Consider the following 15,726-nt stretch of genomic DNA (forward strand, 5'->3'; position numbering starts at 1 on the left):
TATCTATATAAATAAATATATAAATAAATGCAATATAGACGATTTCTATTGTGTAAAAAGCATCTGATGCACAGACAAAAAATTAGAATCAAATAAGCCTTAAGTTTGTTTTAAATCACGGAATATATCTACAGAGCTGTTTAAATTTTTTACTTTATACGAAAACTCAATTTTTGTAATTATTTTCTTTATTTATATTTATTTATTAGTTTACAATAAGCGATTAAAATTACATTCGTTTTTCATTTTATTTTGTAGGTTTCTTTCTTTTCATATCGTTTTTTTGTTTTGTTTTCTTTTTAAATACAATTTCTTTATATAATTACAATTTATCTATTGTTTGCCTTTTTACAATATTTGCTGCCAGTGCAAAAAGTTTTTATTTTTCAACTTAATTACTATTAGAAAAAATTTAATATTTTAATAAAAATCGAGTTTTTAAAAAAGAAAAATAAAAGTTTGAATTTTTTGTTTTTTAATTGTGAGCGAAATTTTTTGTTTAGTTTTGTGAATTAGAAAATAATTTTTTTATCTGGCAAAATGGAGGGAATTCTAAAGACTCAACTAGAGAATACCATGGAATTGGCTGTGTATTATTTACATTAAGGGGTAAGGAAGTTGTTTTTTTTGTTTGTCTTTGTTTTACTATAAAGAAATGTTTTTTTTGTTTGTTTGTTTCGTCTTAAAGTAGTGACTATACATTTTGTTTACGATTTAAAGATATTAATTTAAAACTTTAGTTTTTTTTTTAATAATTTAATTATGAGCACGTCATTTCCTACACATTCTCCTTTAAGTTCTAGTCGCAGATCAAGATCATTCTGTGAACAGGCTGAGAAAACTAAAAAATTCGCTGCATAGTTTTCGGAGCGTTGACAGCTTGGCCTTAACTGGACTAGAAATTTTCTCTCCTGGCTTTCTGACGTGCTGTGGTTTCGTTGCCTTTTAAAGTTTCAACTTTAGTAAGTTAGTGGAAGTATTTATCATTTGCATTAAAAACAATCACAACAATTTAATAATTAATTGACTAAAAAACTACAAAAATAATAGGTTTTTTTTTTTTGTTTCTTTTTCATATTTTAGTAGTAGTTAGAGATAGATAGTTGGACGGATAGTTGTAAAAAAGAAGATGTGGTCAAAATCAAATCCTCCATTAGTCGTCGTTGGCATTTAAAATTAAAAACCTACCTACTAATATTTCCTATGCATTAGAAAAGATAGTTAGATTATTAAAACCTTTGTGTGTTTGTGCGCTGTTCACGCCTCAGTGGCAGTATTTTAGTTTTCTTTGTGATGGCGGTTCCCTCTTTGATCTTCTAACTTAAGTGATCTCTCTTTATCTCTCTGTGTGTGTGTGTGTTTGCTTGTGTGTGTTTGACAGTGAGTGTGTTTCTGTTGAGCTTTTCCGCTACAATCCTAAAATCAAGACAATCGTTGATATATTGTCCAGTGGTTGTAGCAAGTGATCGATCATACTTAAAAGAATATGTCAAATCTGATTGCCTACCATTTTACATTTTCATATACTACTAAGGAGTACAGAGTATCTTAAGGGTGCATTGTTCGTCGGTGTTTTTTATGTTTGTTTTTCGAAAATATCAAAAGGCAGTTTTTTCAATTTTAAAAGTTATTATAAATTACAGGAAGTTGCAATATTTTTCTGTGTTTTTGTTTTATAATACAAAGTGTATGTGTGTATGTGTGTGTGTCTCTGTCTGTTTGTGTGTGTGTGTATGTGCTGTTGGTTGCTACTACCCACACCCTAAACATTTATAGGAAGTCTTTTAGTTATATATGTATATAACAAATAAATCAAAAAATTACAAAAAAAAAAAATTATTATATTATATTCGACTAATGAAGAAGATGTCGTTAGATAACGAGAATTCATTTGTAGCTCCACTTAAAAAGTGTGTGGCCTATTTAAACTTGATTTCTATACTCTCGAATTACTTTCGCACACACACTATGTTATTCATTCTATTTGGCAGTTGTGTTTTATCTACAGTCGCTACGAAAAATTCTCATATTAGTAAACAGGGGAGGAAAATACTATAAATTGTTAATACAAAATAATAAAATTATTTTCTTAAAATACTAAAAAATGTTGAGAACTGCTCAAATTTGCATTCTCTTTCGTTATTTGCTTTATACAATTTCGTTTTGTTTTTTGTTTTTTCATTCAGCTCACAAAATGTTTAAACTTTTTTTTTTCTTTTGCATTCACATTCATTTAGTTTTGCATAGATTATCGCGCGAAATTTAATTTCATAACTTTTTGCACATGCCTCTCAAATATTTTTCTCATTTAAAGTTTCGTTTTGATTTTTCTCTTATGAACTAAGTTATATAGCTAGGTGATTTTACTTTTCAATTATTTTTGTTTATGTCAGGTTTTTGTGTTACGCTTAGTTTTTACGAGATGTAGTCCGGCGTTGGCTCGGGCACAGCATCGGGATTGGCGAATAGGGGATTCGGGAACTCTGGAGGATGTGGCAATGGGGCCAGAGTCTTGGGTCTTCTTCTGTAGGCCATAAGCCAGCAAGAAACAGCCACTGCAACTGCAACAAGGGCCAGCAGAGCTGTTATGACCAAGGCTATGATAAGACCCACCATTGAAACGCATATATCCTCAACACGTTGTGCTGCCGGTTTGACTGTAAAACAAATAAAATTGGTTAGAAAAGAATTATGCTGAAGTCACTAACGAATCACTTACTGTTGGCATCATTCAGTCCTGGACCACTGCGTTTCTCAAATGTCAGTATGGCATTCGATGAGATGGTAATCTCTTCACGCAGTTGTCCCTCAACACCGGTACTTGTGGCAATAGCTGTTGGATCGTTGGTCGAATTGTCGGCAATAGCACGACGACGTCGTCCAAAGGCATTATAGCCGCCACAGTTAACCGGTTGGCATCTGCCGAAGCAGACACGTATATTACACTGGAAGCGTATGTTGTCGCTAGATGGGAATTTAAAGGCATTAAAGCTGGCCAATAGACTGTTGGTATCTGGATTGTATTCCCAATTGCCAAATATGCTGGCATCGGTGGCACAGCCATTTTCATCTGTGACCAGATATTCGTTTTGAACATTATCCTCCATTGTCTTGGCAATGCAAGAGCGAGCAAATCCACCATAAATAGCTAAAAGAAGAAATATGATTATGAATGTCCAAAAAAATAAATAAATTGGATGAGTAATTGGTTTAACAACTTACTGGCTGGCTCGACATCCACTTGCAGCTTGAGATTGTCACCAATCTCTGCCGAGTTAATTTCCTCGCCCTCGTTGGTTATGATGCGCATCTGACAAATTGGTGGTGGTCCTGTATTGGCTATGGTGCCAGCGGTTGTCAACATGGAAACATTGAATCCTAATGTAACATTCTTTTCTCCAGTTTGATAGACACATTTAATGTTATAGGCTTGGGCCTTGTAGGTAACCAGCTTGGGATGTTTCTGTATGACCAATACGAAACTGGCCACGTCCTTGACGGCTTGCATACCGCAGCTTCCGAAGTGAACACGGAAAATTTCTGTACGCGGCACTGTCTCACCGGCTAGATTAACCACTCGGCGACATTCTTCATCCTTGCTGTGACCCTTGACATACAAAACTCCATTAAAGCCCGGCTCGGTAATGTGTATCTCCACTTGAACGCCATCAGCCAGACAGCTGACAACCATATCGGGTCTGGGGAAGTCTGTGCGGAAGTTCGTGTGATTGCAATGAAGATCTGGATTGCCTGTGTAACCGGTAATACATTGACATTGGCCACGATGATTGACTGCATTGCAGAAGGCATTAACGCCACAGGTCTTGATTAGGCAGGGATCCTCACAGGTCTTGGTTTCTGTATTGCAATAACGATTATCTGCACACTGGTCGTCCGTAACACATTCTGGCTGTTCTACCGGTTGGCATTCACCTTGTGGTGTAAGGCGATAGCCTAGTTCAATTGGGCAGGTACAGCGTCCACGTTCATCAATTACCATTCCGCGTTCCAAGGCGCATTCACAACGACCATTCTCGGTAATTCGGTATCCTTGTTCGATCAGGCATGGCGTACAATACTCATAGACATCCAAAGCGGTGCCTGGTGGGCATACGCATTGTCCATCGTTATCGCGAATGAAACCCTTTTCAATGACGCACAATGAACGCTTATCGCACTGTACTGCCGCATTGCCTGTATAACCTTCGAGGCATTCGCAAATCATTGTTCTCACTGGGAGCGTGTCTAAGACGCGACATTCCGCATTGACTCCACACGGTTGTGTAGCATTGCATGGATTGACACATTCGCCACGCAGACAGGCTCGTTGAGTTGGACAATCGGCGTCACTGATGCAAATGGGGACAACGCGTTCCTGTTCGCAACCATTTCGTCCTGGTATCGTTCCCGGAGGACAGGCACATTGTGGTTTGTGTTGATACACTTTGCATCGTTCGTCGCTGGCACATATGGCGGTTGTTTCACAGGGATCTGCGCATTTTCCATTAACACAGGCTCTGTCCGTTGGGCATTCGTCGTCGGTGCGGCATCCCAGAGGTGTGCAGCCAAGGCGTGCATTACCACCGTGACCAGGAGCACATTCGCATACTGCACGATGATTGACAGCCAAGCACTCGGCATTGGGACCGCATTGCTCACCCTGACAGGCTGGGACACATAGTTGGTTACGGCAGGCATGGGTTGCCGGACACTCCGAGTTGATAGTACATTCTATCTTAGAGCACTCAAACTCTGGATTACCTTCATAGCCTTGACGGCAAGTGCAAATGGGCTTATGATCCTTGATACGGCATTCGGCATTCAGTCCACAGTTGCATGGATCACGGCAAATACCGTTTAAGCAGGATTTGTCAGCTGGACAATCGGAGTCCGATACGCATCCGCCAATCTTGACAATGCTGGTGGTGGGCTTGCAACTGCCACTACCGCTACTTATATATCCATCGGGGCAGATGCAAATCATGGTGCGTACTGGAGCTGTGGGTGTAACTTGACAACGAGCCGGTCGTTGACATGGCTCCAACACTAAACATGGGTCCACACACTGCTCGTTAATGCAGGCTTGCAGGGACGGACAATCGGTGTCTAGTTGACAGACCGGCTGTGGTTGTGGGCGACAATCGACATAGGGATTTCCCAAATAGTTTGTTGGACATCGACAAACAGCGATGTGGTTTTGTGGACGACATTCGGCACGCGGGGAGCAAGGATTGTGGTAGATGCAGGGGTTGACACACTGTTCATTCTGGCATGTCTTGTCGGTGGGACAGTCATTGTTGCTGCTGCAGCCAATGACGCGACAACGTTCATACGGATCTCCTCTGAATCCACTTAAGCAGCGACATTGGGCGCGACTCGACTGCACATAGCATTCGGCATTGGGTCCGCAGGGATCGTTGATTAGGCAGGGATCAATGCAATTTGCATTGATACAAGCCTTGTTGAAACTGCACTCGTCATCCGAACGGCAGCCGATCGAACGGCAGGCTGCATATGGGTTACCTTCGAAACCATCCTGGCAACTGCACACTGCTCGGTGTTGAGTCACCTGGCAGATGGCATTGGTTCCACAATTGCATGGGTTGCGGCATTGACGGTGAATGCATGCCTCTTGATCGGGGCAATCATGATCGGTTTCGCAGCCAGGTGGACTCTGTAGCACCAACTTGCGGCACTCGCCGCTTGCATCGGGCACTTGCGCCTCTGGGCATTGGCAGACCATGGTTCTCACTGGGACGCTATCCAAAACACTGCATTGGGCACTACGAGCACATGGAGACAACTCTGTGCATGGATTCTGGCACTTGGCATCGATGCAGGCCAAACCGCTAGGACAATCGCCGTCGTCTCGACAGACTGGCTCCACAGGCCGTGGTTCACAGTAAGCAAATGGATTACCTAGAGGTAAATGCTCTGGACAGTGACAGTTGGCGCGGTGTTGAAGGGCCTGACATACGGCATTTTGGGCACACGGACTTGGGGCACATGGACTGACACATTGGTTCGAGACGCAAGCGAGATTTGTGGCACAGTCGTAGTCGGAGTGGCATTCTAGACGCAGACATCTTACAAATGGATCACCCTCGAGACCAGTTGGACAGCGGCAATTGGCACGATGATTACGGCCAAAGCATTCAGCATTCAATGCACAAGGATCGGTTACCAAGCAAGGGTTGACGCACTCCCTATTCAAGCATTGTTTATCACCAGAACACTCATCGTCCGACTGGCATCCAATGGGTGCGCAACCGAACTGAGCATTGCCCGAAAATCCTGGCTTGCAATAGCAAATTGGATGATGATTCCTCACCGTACACTCGGCATTCGGTCCACAATTGCAAGGATTGACACACTGGGCATTGATACAGGCTTCAGAAACGGGACAATCTGAATTGGCTTTGCAGCCAACGGTTATGACATCGGACGCTGAAATTCAAAAAGTAAATGAGTATTTGAAATTTACAACTAATATTAATATGCTTACGTGGTAGGCAACGCTCTTTGGGATTGCCAGTATATCCAGGTGGGCAGCGACAAATAGCCGCACGCTGCTGGACGTGACAATAGGCACCGCGACCACATGGATCGGCCACACACGGGTTTATGCATCTTTCATTACGGCATATTTTTTCCTCTGGACAATCGTCATTGCGGGTACATTCAGCACCCGGAATCTTTGGCAGAGCAATATCTTTTGTAGAGCATTCAATGCGAGGATTGCCTTGATAGCCAGGTGGACAGCTGCATTGGGCATAATGATCTCGGGCAGTACATTGGGCGTTAAAACCACATTTCTCCAGGCGACAGGCATCCAGGCAACTGCCATGTAGACAGACCTCAGGATTGGCACATTCAGAATTGTGTTGGCAACCGACAGTGACAACTGGTGTCTTAATGGGGACACAATTTCCGGAATTATCTGTGACAGTATCACTTGGACATTTACAGATCATAGTGCGCAGTGGAAGTGTATCCAAAACCGAGCAGCTTTGCTGGGGACTGCACACATGAGGCGTGGCACAAGGGTTCGAGCAACGTTGATTGATGCAAGCTAATTTCGACGGACATTCCGCATCTTGGGTACACTGGGGTTGTGGAATGCGTTGAGGTAAGTCGCATTGAACTAATGGATTGCCTTGATAACCGGCACGACACTCGCACTGTGGTTGATGACGACGACCCACGCATAGGGCGTTCAGAGCACAAGTGTCCTGTTCACATACTGGTCGACAAACTCGGTTCAAACGATCACAGGCTTCATGATCGGCACAATCCTCATTATATTGGCAGTGTCCCGTAATGCAAGTGACGAAAGGATTACCTTGTGTTCCAGCAGGACAGCTGCACACGGCTTGATGATTTTGAGGCAAGCATTCGGCTCCAATACCACAACGTACTTGACTATATGTACAAGGATTAACGCAGTTCTCGTTCAGACAAGCCTTATCGTAGGGACAATCAGCGTTGATCTTGCACTCGGCTATGATAATTATGAAATTTAAATTTATACTTTTAACGTCAATAGAAAGAAACTATGTAACACTTACGTTTATAGCATTGAACTTGAGGATCACCACCCCAGCCAGCAGGACAATAACATATTGGACGTGAATTCTGTACACGGCATTCAGCATTTCCGGCACAAGGATTGGCCTCAGCACATGGATCTTGGCAACGTTTATTGATGCAGGCTGTTGTTGGTGTACATTCTGAGTCATGTGTACATCCAGCTGTGACTTGTGCTGCAATGGGAAAGGGCGAGGATGAGCGTTTTTAGCATACGACTTTCGGTCGAATAGTCCGTCGAGGCTTGTAACTTACGTGGCTCATAGCAGTTGGTGAACGGATCTCCTTGTGTGCCTTGTGGGCAACTGCAAATAGCACGATGATGCTGGGCAAGACATTGGGCTGTACGTGCACATGGTGAAGCTTCCAAACAAGGATTAACACAAACACCGCTGCGACAGGCTTCTGTATCCTGACATTGATCATCCGAAGTGCAGCCTTGATCTCTTGCGGGTTCTAAGCAAGAAGAGAATAAGATTAGATCGAAATCGATTCAAATGATAACTAGTTTTAGATGTGCCATAGTTAAAAGTTATAGAGTGCACTTGTAATAAAAGGTGAAACTATACATATATACATATACATATGTAGTTGGTGCATCTCTATATTTATATATGGACAAATAATCAAGAATTTAATTAATTAATGGCTTTCACACTGTAATAAAAAGAAGCAAACTCAAAATAAAGCAAATAAATTCACTGCTGTAATAAATAAGAATATATTTTCTTTCTTGATTGACTTCGTGAATCTTACCTTTGCGACATCCAATGTCAGCATCACCCACATATCCAGGCTCACAGCGACAGATCATAGTACGCAGTGGTAATGTGTCAACAACTTCACAAATGGCATTGGCTCCACAAGGATGCGTTACATCGCATGGGTTCTTGCATTCTCCTCCAAAGCAAGCCAGTTTACTGGGGCATTCTGCATCCATGGTGCAGCCTTCAGGCTGTTGTGGTACCAAATCGCAACGAACAGCAGGATTTCCACTAAAACCAGCCGGGCAACGACACTGGGCGCGATGATTATCGACGCGGCACTGGGCACCGATGCCACAATTGCATGGATCCTCACAGTGTTCATTGCGACAGGCCAAATTGAATGAACATTCATCATCGCTGCGGCATTCCGGTCTGTTACAACGTACCAATGGATTTCCGCGATAACCATCAAGGCAATGACAACGGGCACGATGATTAAAGTCGGCGCGACAAATGGCTCCAACACCACATTGTGTGAAACTGCAAGGATCAACGCATTTTTCATTGATACAGGCCTCGGTGGGAGCGCATTCACCGTCCGAGCGACAGCCCACCAGATAGCAATATTGTAGAGCATTGCCGGTGTAACCTTCATTGCAGACACATAGAGGTCGGTGCAATTGCACATGACAACGAGCTTGTTGCGCGCAAAGATTAGATTGTTCGCAAGGGTTTCGGCAAACTTGATTGATACATGCCTTGTCGTTGGTACATTCTGAATCGCTGACACACTCGGGCTTAACAGGCTTCAACTCTGGTTCTTGCCTGACACACTGGGCGTATGGTGAACCATAGAATTCAGGCGGGCAACTGCAAACAGCCTTGTGATTGACAGCACGGCAAATGGCATTAAGACCGCATGCATGTAGGCAAGGATCCCGACATTTTTGACTGACACAAGTACGATCGCGCGAACAATCCTCATTAGTAACACACTCAGGATAGCTGCAAGTGGCAGCTCCATTTACGACACGACAAATTCCGTTACTGCGACAGGGCGATGGATTGCAAGGATCAACGGGTTCGGCTTGCCGCGGTTGTTCACATTGTACAAACGGATTGCCGACCATATCGCCAGGGCAGCTGCATATGGGACTATGGTTGATGGTTTGACAGACCGCACCATAGCCGCAAACACCAGTACAAGCATCAACACATTTAGAATTAACGCACGCCCGATCCTTGGCACAGTCCGAGCTGAGAGTACATTCTGGTCGGCAGCCTTGTCCTAACGGATTACCAAAGAAGCCAGGCAAACATTCACACACGGCCTGATCACGTTGTACACGACAAACTGAGTTGAGTCCACATGGCGAAGGATAGCAGGGATCTGAGGGCGGTGGTGGTGTCACCAAACGTGTACATTGCTCAAACGCGTTGCCCGTAAAACCGGCTGGACATGAGCATATCGGTAAATGGTTGTTAATGGTACAAATGGCTTCCAGACCACAGGTTCCAGGGCAAGGATCCGCACACTTGTTTCGAATGCATGCACGATTTGCTGGACATTCCGAGTTACCGACACATTCTGGGCGGCAACCCTCGTAGGGATTACCAATATATTCCTGCAGACACTCACAGACATAATTGTGTCCGCGAACACGGCATTCGGCATTCGTGCCACACGGCGATGGGTAACACGGGTTTTCAGGTTGTGGACTTGGCGTAGGCAAATCTGAAATTGTTAATTTATAAATTGTAAGAATTTAGGTTTATTCAAAAGTGGCCCTGCCTGATTACAATATGCAAACTTATGGGGTTGGTTCTTACTTTGGGGTAATGGGTGACAAAGCCGGAAGGGATCACCAGTCATTCCGGCAGGACAGTGACAATTGGGAGTATGAAGGGTTACCGTACACTGGGCGTTCTGGCCACAACTACCAGGACAGGGATCGCGACATTTCTGATTAATGCAAGCCAAGTTAGCAGCGCATTCGTCATTATTCACACACTCAGGACGACAATTTGGTGGAGTGCCCTGGAACTCGGCCAAGCAACTGCACTGAGCCTGTCCGTTTTCATTTCGGCACTGTGAATTGGGACCGCATGGGGATGGATAACAAGGATCACGTGCAGTTTCGGGCTTTCGCTCTACGACAATAAGACTACACAAACTATAGGCATTGCCGGTATAGCCGGCAACACATTCGCAATGAGCTCTATGTTGTACTGCTTGGCACACCGCATTTAGGCCGCAACGACCCGGACACGGATCCACGCATTTGCTGTTAATGCATGTATGAACTTGTGAGCAGTCTGAGCTCGTGTAGCATTCCACACGACAATTCGGTGGCTGTCCAAAGTAACCGGTGATACAGGAACAAACTGCATTTCCATTTCGTTCAATACATTGGGCATTTGTGCCACATGGTGAGGGTTGGCAGGGATTGGGCGGCTGTGATGGAATCTCGTCTCGTATTGGTGAACAGGCAATGAAGGCATTACCAGTCATGCGTTCCGGACAGCGACACATTGCAATATGATTTACAACATCGCAAAGAGCATTTTGCCCGCATGTACCCGGACAGGGATCGACACACTTGTTGCGTACACAAGCTCTGTTCCTGGGACACTCAGAGTTGAGTACGCATTCGGGACGACAAGCTGTGTAGGGATCACCTTGGTATTCTGGTTGGCAAGAGCACTGGCCATCACGACAAATAGCATTAGCGCCGCAAGGTGAAGGATTACAAGGATCTTTGGGTGCTGTAAAAAATAAATAAGGACCCAGCTTAGAGACTACTGAAATAAAAGGGACATGGACAAAATCGCATACTTTTAACTTCCGTTGGTGGGGGTGGCTGGGGGCGACAGCTGCTGAAGGGGTCGCCGGTATAGCCTACGGGGCAGGAACAACTGGGCGTATGATTAATAACATTGCAAGTAGCTGCAAAGCCGCAGGCACCAGGACATGGATCGCGACATTTTTCATTGATGCAAGCCAAATTGCTTGGACATTCCGCATTAATGGTACACTCAGGTCGGCAGTTTGGCGCCGCGCCTATATAGTTGGGCAAGCAGCTGCAGCTGGCTCCTCCGTTCACTTGACGACACTGGGAGTATGGTCCACAAGGCGAAGGTAGGCACGGATCAACCGGATCGGCTGTTGGTTTCACTTGCTTGGGTGGGGGCATTGGTAGACAGCGGGTAAAGGCTTCCCCAGTATAACCAGGTAGGCATGTACATAGTGGACTGTGATTACGAACATGGCACTGAGCATTAATTCCACAAGTACCCGGACATGGGTCTTGACACTTTTGATTAATGCAGGCCTTGTCCGCAGAGCACTCGGTGCTAATCACACACTCAGGTCGACAGGAAGGTGGCGTGCCCACAAAACTGGGCAGGCAGGAACATATAGCCTGTCCCTGAGATTCACGACATTGGGAATTCGCACCACAAGGAGATGGCTGGCAGGGATTTACATATACTGGCGGCGTAGCTAAAAATGTTTGTGAAAATAGATTTTAGGTATTTTTTGCATAATGTTGAGGCATCATCAAAGCGTTTTGTAAATTAGCCAAAAGTAAAAGCAACCAATTAAGCGTATTTTGCTAGCATATTATTATAAAGAGTATGTGATCTGATGTGTTTATAGATTTCACGATTTTCCGTTGATGATTAAAGTTACAAAGAAAGAGCTGCAAACAAGAAAAACTTAATAAAAGCAAGACAAAAGGTTGAGTACTGCATTGTTGTAAGAAAGGGGCGTCGCAAACAGATTTTAGTGAAAGAAATTTATTTTTAGTGATCATCTTACGTTCATACTGCACTCTATTACAGCTGACATAAGGATTGCCAATATGGTGTGGTTGGCATTGACAAACGGGGACATGATTTATGGCCAAGCAGTAGGCATTTAGGCCGCAAGCACCAGGACAAGGATCACGGCATTTCTCGGCCAGACATGCCTTGTTACTGGTACAGTCCGAGTTGACTGTACATTCGGGACGACATATCTCATATGGATTACCATAATAGTTTGGCAAACATAAGCAAACACTAATGTCATTATGGGGTTGACAAATTGCGTTCGCCCCACAGGGACTGGGATTGCATGCCATTATTATAGGTGTTGGTGGAGTATCACGCACACAGATACTGTACGCATTGCCCACATAACCGTCCGGGCAATAGCAAGTGGGACTGTGAGCTATAACACGACAAAGCGCGAGTTGACCACACCTGCCAGGACATGGATCAATGCATTTGTGATTATGGCATGCCTTGTCAGCTGAGCAGTCGGCGCTATTAATACATTCTGGACGACAATTGGGTGGGGTGCCCTGATACTCTGGAAGGCAAGAGCATTGTGCACCGTGAGTCGTAGGCACACATTGGGAATATAGACCGCAAGGTGATGGTTTACAGGGGTTTATTTCGTCTTGTTCTAATAAAGGTGGAGCTGTAGGTGTATATGTAAAATAGGGATTTAGAAAAAATTGATTTTTAGCTAGAAGATTATTTTGGGTCCTACCTATCGGTTGACAAGCTATAAGCGGATTACCCGTTAATCCTGTTGGACACACACAAATGGGGCTATGGTTTTGCACATGACATACCGCCCGATGACCGCAGGCACCCGGGCACGGATCTTCACATCTTAAATTCAAACAATATTTATCAAGGGAACAATCCGAATGAGTAGTACACTCGGGATGACATGTTGGCGGTATCCCTAGATAACCAGGTAGACAATAACAGATCGCTTGCTCATGATATGGCCTGCAATTGGCATTAGGACCACACGGCGATGGATAACAAGGATTAATTGGAGTACGTTGTGGTACAACTGCAGGTAATGAAGTTGTCGATACTATTGCTGTAATCTTGGGAGGTTGGGTAGGTACAGGTTGTGGGATTGAATAGCACTGAATAAATGCATCTCCCTGCATTTGTTCTGGACAAGAGCAAGATGCTACATGATTGTAAACCTCACAAACGGCATTCAGACCACAAGTGCCTGGGCAAGGATCGCGGCATTTTTGTTGTTTGCAAGCCTTGTTCTTGGCACAATCTGTATTTAAGATACATTCCGGCCGACAGTTCACATAAGGATCTCCTTGATATTCCGGCAAACAACTGCAAACTCCATTATTACAAATGGCATTTGCTCCACATGGTGATGGATAACATGGATCCTTTGGTTGAATAAGTTCACTTAGTACTGGTGCTCTGTGACATGAGACGAACGGGTCACCGGTGTATCCTACGTCACAGAAGCAGTTGGGTACATGATTATAAACTCGGCAGATGGCATTGTAAGCACACGATCCCAGACAAGGGTCGCGACATTTTTCATTGATGCATGCCAAGTGTAGTGGACAGTCGGAATGAACTGTACATTCTGGTCGACAATTGGGTGGAGTGCCGCTATAGTTGGGCAGGCAAATGCATGAAGCTATGCCAAAGCGGTTGTGGCACTGAGAGAAAGGACCACATGGGGATGGGTAACAAGGGTTGCCTTCGGGTACAGGTATTCCTATATCAAAAACGGGACGTGGTGTAGTTGTCTGTAGCACAGCAGGAGTAGGTGGTGCTGATGGCAGATTTACAATTCCCGGTGAGGGTTGCGGAGGCTTCGTTATTGATGGAATGTTGATAACTTCTGGCCTGGGAGTAGGTACATATGCAGGGGTCGGAGTTGGTATAAATGATGGAGGATGAGACGGTTGCGGAGCAGGTTGGGGCAATGAAGGTATATTAATAACTCCAGGCTTTGGTGGTTCCGATGTCGGATAGCTAATATCATTGACTGGTGCCTTCTGTGGTGGGTAAGTCGGGCGAAGTGTAGCAGGAATATTAAACACGTTGGGTGCTGGTTTTATTGGTTCTGAGTTTGGTATATATATGGGCTGCTGAGATATTGGGTAAACTGGTCGAGGAGAAGGAATGTTTATCACTCCCGGTGTAGATGGAGGTGGTGGATAGTAAACATCGTAAATAGCTGGTCGTTCTTCCACTGGAGGATTCGCCGGTGTAGGAGTGGAGGGAATGTTCGTAATACTTGGGTTTGGTGAAGGCGGCAAAGGCTGTGGAATGGATGGAATATTCACGACTCCGGGCTGCGATGTTGGATGCACTGGTTGAGGCACCGACGGAATGTTCACTACACTTGGGTTTGGAGAAGGCGGTAAAGGTTGTGGAACGGAAGGAATGTTCACGACTCCGGGCAGCGGTATTGGATGCGCTGGTTGAGGAACGGGTGGTATATTCACGACTCCCGGCTGTTGTGGATTTGGTAGTGGTGTAGTTGGGTTATAAACATCGTAAACTGGAGGTTGAGTAGTTGGTTGCACAGGTTGAGGCACCGAAGGAATGTTTACTACACTTGGGTTTGGAGAAGGCGGTAAAGGCTGTGGAACGGATGGAATATTCACGACTCCGGGCTGCGGTGTTGGATGCACTGGTTGAGACACCGACGGAATGTTCACTACACTTGGGTGCGGTGATGGCGGCAACGGCTGTGGAACGGATGGAATATTCACAATTCCGGGTTGCGGTGTTGGATGCACTGGTTGAGGCACCGACGGAATGTTCACTACACTTGGGTTTGGAGAAGGCGGTAAAGGTTGTGGAACGGAAGGAATGTTCACGACTCCGGGCAGCGGTATTGGATGCGCTGGTTGAGGAACGGATGGTATATTCACGACTCCCGGCTGTTGTGGAATTGGTAGTGGTGTAGTTGGGTTATAAACATCGTAAACTGGAGGTTGAGTAGGTGGTTGCACAGGTTGAGGCACCGAAGGAATGTTTACTACACTTGGATTTGGAGAAGGCGGTAAAGGCTGTGGAACGGATGGAATATTCTCGACTCCGGGCTGCGGTGTTGGATGCACAGGTTGAGGCACCGAAGGAATGTTTACTACACTTGGATTTGGAGAAGGCGGTAAAGGCTGTGGAACGGATGGAATATTTACGACTCCGGGCTGCGGTGTTGGATGCACTGGTTGAGACACCGACGGAATGTTCACTACACTTGGGTGCGGTGATGGCGGCAACGGCTGTGGAACGGATGGAATATTCACGACTCCGGGCTGCGGTGTTGGATGCACCGGCAACGGCTGTGGAACGGATGGAATATTCACGACTCCGGGCTGTTGTGCAGTTGGAGGAGGGTGGTACACGTCGTAAGTTGGAGGATAATGTGTTGGGACCGATGCTTGTACAACCGATGGAATATTTACGACTCCTGGCGTCTGGTAGTTGACATTTAAAACAGGAGCGTGTGGGTAGGAAGGAATGTTTTGAATACCCGGGGTAATGTTTGGGTATTTTATAGAAACCGGGTAAGGTGGTGCTGGTGTATCATATAATAATGGCCTGACCGGCGATGGCGCTGTGTAAGGCGGATGAAGATTTTCTTTAGAAA

At 45.0% G+C, this 15,726-nt stretch overlaps 1 protein-coding gene across 1 annotated transcript in view; it reads right to left on the reverse strand.

Moving 5' to 3' along the window:
* Window positions 1–1,818: 1,818 nt before the first annotated feature.
* Window positions 1,819–15,726, reverse strand: part of LOC6641585 — a 92,492-nt gene continuing 78,584 nt past the window's right edge. Inside the window, exons 68-78 of the mRNA XM_047011097.1 lie at window positions 12,832–15,693; window positions 12,115–12,759; window positions 11,131–11,796; window positions 10,125–11,060; window positions 8,344–10,029; window positions 7,843–8,043; window positions 7,569–7,763; window positions 6,506–7,501; window positions 3,223–6,447; window positions 2,720–3,148; window positions 1,819–2,657 (exon numbers count right to left, since the gene is read on the reverse strand). Of these exons, the coding sequence (XP_046867053.1) occupies window positions 2,416–2,657; window positions 2,720–3,148; window positions 3,223–6,447; window positions 6,506–7,501; window positions 7,569–7,763; window positions 7,843–8,043; window positions 8,344–10,029; window positions 10,125–11,060; window positions 11,131–11,796; window positions 12,115–12,759; window positions 12,832–15,693 (12,083 nt within the window). The 3' untranslated portion in view covers window positions 1,819–2,415. The remainder of the gene's footprint in view (window positions 2,658–2,719; window positions 3,149–3,222; window positions 6,448–6,505; window positions 7,502–7,568; window positions 7,764–7,842; window positions 8,044–8,343; window positions 10,030–10,124; window positions 11,061–11,130; window positions 11,797–12,114; window positions 12,760–12,831; window positions 15,694–15,726) is intronic.

Source organism: Drosophila willistoni, assembly GCF_018902025.1.
Source record: "Drosophila willistoni isolate 14030-0811.24 chromosome 2R unlocalized genomic scaffold, UCI_dwil_1.1 Seg200, whole genome shotgun sequence".
NCBI classification, from domain to species: domain Eukaryota; kingdom Metazoa; phylum Arthropoda; class Insecta; order Diptera; family Drosophilidae; genus Drosophila; species Drosophila willistoni.